General features: G+C 37.2%; 1 protein-coding gene and 1 non-coding gene across 2 annotated transcripts; one reads left to right on the top strand and one right to left on the bottom strand.

The window, feature by feature from the left end:
* Nucleotides 1-141: 141 nt before the first annotated feature.
* LOC113855537 lies at nt 142-837 on the bottom strand. The gene is made up of 2 exons (XM_027487177.1): nt 576-837; nt 142-458 (listed from the first exon to the last, which is right to left on the bottom strand). Exons 1-2 carry the CDS (start codon nt 835-837, stop codon nt 142-144), a joined length of 579 nt encoding a protein of 192 aa, XP_027342978.1.
* A 1217-nt stretch (nt 838-2054) lies between these two features.
* On the top strand, nt 2055-2161 carry LOC113856712. The gene has a single exon (XR_003502945.1). It is a non-coding gene; the product is annotated as a small nucleolar RNA R71 (small nucleolar RNA).
* The last annotated feature ends 1952 nt before the right edge of the window (nt 2162-4113 follow it).

Genomic DNA, 4113 nt, shown 5'->3' on the forward strand with positions numbered 1-4113 from the left:
GCAAGTCTTCTTTTCCCCCAAAAATACATATTTTAGGTGAGAGAGCAAGGGTTTCAATTCCAACTGTTGTGTTTTCACTGTGCTTGCTTCTTCCAATTCTTCAACACTTGTATTTTTCTACAACACAGGTTGGGCATCCAACTATTGCACAATCTCTTGTAACTCTTCATCACTTTCTTCATCATTGTTCATGATAGTATTGACTAGATCTTTCTTCAATGGGTCTGCATAATTTTCCTGCATCAAACCCTTTGCTGCAACAAGAGAATCCAACATGTCTACTTTGCAACAAGTGTCCTTGTCATCTGGGTGTTGCATTGCCTCAAATACTTTGAAAGTCACTTTCTCATCATGCACCCTCAGCATCAATTGACCTTGTTGCACATCAATTAGCGCTCTTCCGGTGGTTAGAAAAGGTCTTCCTAGGATCACGGGCACTTTGGAATCTTCACCAATGTCTAAGACAATAAAATTTGCTAGAAAAATTAGCTTGTCCACTTTCACCAACACTCCCTCCATTACACCATACAAGTACTTGATGGATCAGTCAGTTAGTTGGAGAGTCATTCTTGTACTTTTAACTTCACCAAATCCTAATTTCTTCAAGACAGAGAGTGGCATTAGGTTGATGTTAGCCCCCAAGTCGCATAGAGCCTTTCCAATGGTCATATTTCCTATAATGCAGGGGATTGTAAAACTGCTCAGATCTTTCAATTTTAAAGGTAATTTTTGCTGCAAAATGGCATTGCATTCTTTAGTTAAGGCTATTGTAGCATCCTCCTTCAATTTTTTCTTCTTTGAAAACAAATCCTTCATGAACTTGGCGTACAAAAGCATTTGTTCTAGTGCTTTTGCAAATGGAATATTTATGTGCAACTATCTAAAAATATCCAAGAATTTTGAAAACTGCTCCTCCTTCCTTTTGTTCTTGTGGATATGATAATTTAATATAGGGAGGAGGGACTTAAGGTTTGCATAAGTCCTCTAAAATCTACTTCTTAGATTTGTCCTAATAAGCTTCATCTACCACCAATTTTTGATTTGGTGGATTTTTCTCCTTTATTTTCTCTTTTTCAAATTCAACTTTTGGTTGCTGCTCTGCTACCTCTTCTTCTTGTCCAGCATTTGAATTATCCTCTTTTTTAAGTGGCTTTTTCTTGGATTGTGGCTCCACCACTTTCTCACCCCTTGTAATGATTGCTTGGCAAAATTCCTTTGGATTTTTCACTGTATTCTCAGAAAATGATTCTTGAGCTGGTTCATTTATTTTCTTTATAATCTGACCTATCTGATGCTTCAAGTTCTTGATGGAAGCTTCTTGATTAGCTATCCTTGTGCTTGTGTCCTACATAAATAAATTCGTAGTTTGATTCAATTGCACAAGTGCTTTCTCAAGGGATGATACCTGATCATTTGCTGGTTGATTTGGTTGTTGCATTGGTCCTGAACTTTGGAAATTTTGCTATTGCCATGGTCCTTGTTGCAGATTTTGCCTTTGTGCAGGTGGAGGATAGTGAGATTAGTTTGGTGGCCTAGCATTGAAGTTGGAATTTGGTCTAAACTGCTACTATTGAGTCGGGTAGATATTTTGTTGGAAGTTCTGTTGCTGTCACTGCGGTTTTGGATTGAAATTATGCTGCCTTGGCATGTTATTCATGAAATTCACCTGCTCAATCCCTTGTTGCTGCATAAACTCTGCTTTATCTTCACAATATTCTTCATGAAATTCCTCTTGGCCAGAAGAAGCTACAAATTGAACTTGTTTGGTTCCTTCCATTTTCATGTTTTCAAGCTTTATGTTGAGGGAATTCATCTACTGTGAGATCAGTTTATTTTGAGCTAGCAATGCATCCAAGGTGTTCAATTTTAGTACTCCTCTTTTTAAACCACTCATGTTTCTGTGGCTACAGTTGTTAGAGGTCATTACCTCTATAAGCTCACGAGATTTTGTAGGAGTTTTTAAAGCAAGTGCTCCCCTAGTAGCTGCATCTACCATAGTCTTTGTAACTACATTCAGTCCATCATCAAATGTTTTAATTTACAACCAATCGAGTAATTCATGATAGGGACAACTTCTTAAAAGCTCTTTAAATCTTTCCCAAGCCTCTTGTAACATTTTGTCATCTCTTTGTGAGAAAGCCATAATCTCTTGTCTTAACTTGGTTGTTCTAGAAGCTGGAAAATACTTTGAAATGAACTTTATTTTCAAATCTTCTCATGTGGAAATGCTCCCTTCGGGTTATGATATTAGTCATCCCTTTGCCTTATCTCTTAAGGAGAATGGAAAAAGAGACAATATGATGGCTTCATTACTAACTCCATTCATTCTAACCATATTACAAATGGCTAGGAAATTATGAATGTGTGCATAAGGATCTTCTGATGGGTGTCCCATGAACTGTTCTTATTGTATCACCCTCATCAAATATGGCCTAATCTCAAAATTGTTGGCCTGGATAGGTGGTCTTACCATAGAGGTTGGATTTTCCTGTGATCTTGCACGAGTATAATCATTGAGAGTCCTTCTCTCATCATTAGCATTAGCATTCTCTGCCATGGTTGTGGGATTTTCTTCTTGTTGGGTTTCTTCTTTTTTTGAACTTTGTCCTTTCTTTTTATTTTTATTTTTTCCAAAACTGATGATTGGTTGATTAAGGTTAGGAGATGAGTCACTTTGTTTTATTTTCTCCTTGCCTCGCATCAACCGTTTCAGCTACTGCACTTAGGTCCTTTATCAAACACCTAAAATACAACAGAAGTTATTCACTCATACTAACATATTCTCATTATCGTTAATATTAACCATTAATCTCTATGGACGATAGATCTATTTTGTTACTTTAACGATTTGGTATACTTACCAAAAAGTTATTTGCCCTCTTCACTATTACGGTAGAGCTGTGACAGACTAGCATAAAAGAGCTCAAAATGAAGATGCTTCAAACTTAGGCAGGTGGGAAGAGGTGTTTAGTGGTCATGTTTTTGAGCTAGAACTTCATGTCAAACTTCCAATTTTCTCCAGGTTTGCAAATGCCCTAGAAAATAGGCTTGTAGTCCTTGTCATCTAGATAGTTGAATTTGGTGAAGTCCAATTGCGCAGCCTATCTTTCCAAAGGTGAAATATTCAAGACCCTGTTGATGTTTGAAAGAGAGAAGTTAATCTCCACCCCTTTACCATGGAGTGCCTGTAACGTAGCTGATCACCCTTCATCCTTATGACAATTCCTGATGATCTCCTTTCACCAATTTCCTGCACAGGTTGTGAAGAGGTCCCAACCTCTCTTCTAGATTTCTTCCTGGAATTAAGGGTAGCTACCTTCCTGAATCTTAAACTTTCTATCTTGTGCTATTTGCCTTTAGAGGATGTTGGCCCTGAAATAATTCTCATAATTTGTAGATCTAAATATAGGATCATGTGCAGGTGTAGGCCTTGAGGAAGAAGCTCCAGTAGTTCAGCTTCATTTGGTCCTAGGGTTGATCTGGATGTGTTTGCCATAGAGCTGCACATAAAGAAAAGAGCAGTTAATGTGTTATGTAATACAAGCAAATAATATGCAGGTACAAGACAAGTATTCAGCAGTAAAATTCAAGAACAAATGCATGGCGATTTAGAGGAAAAATAATGTTGCAGAAGTATGAGTGCAGATGCATTGATGTAGTTAGAATGTGCAATCCAGAATGCGATTATGCAGCAAGTTCTTAATGTGTAAATGCATGACAATTTATGCAAATGGCAACAAAATGCAGATCACAGCAGATATGCAAAATTTGGCATAGTAGAGGTGCATTCCAGAGTAGTTACTGTGGATGAGTGCATTGCCAAAGCGAATACTATGAAAAATAATAGGAACTACTCTAAGATATAGACAAGTCAGGGCACTTATGTAGCAACAATGATGGTTAATTCAACAGCACAACTCAAAGCTTAGGGCAATTATGCAGAGTGCAAAGTAAATACTTTTGGTTTTAAAACATACACACAAAGTAAATACTGTTGCACAGATGAAAGTAATTACTTTTGAAGTGTAGATTTTGACAGGGAATGTCAGTGCACTTTATGGTAATGCTTCACATAAAGCAATATTAACTCAATTTCTCATGGTATGGTGAATG

The sequence above is a fragment of the Abrus precatorius genome, unplaced genomic scaffold (assembly GCF_003935025.1).
Source record: "Abrus precatorius isolate BTA unplaced genomic scaffold, Abrus_2018 Scaffold11, whole genome shotgun sequence".
Lineage (NCBI taxonomy): Eukaryota > Viridiplantae > Streptophyta > Magnoliopsida > Fabales > Fabaceae > Abrus > Abrus precatorius.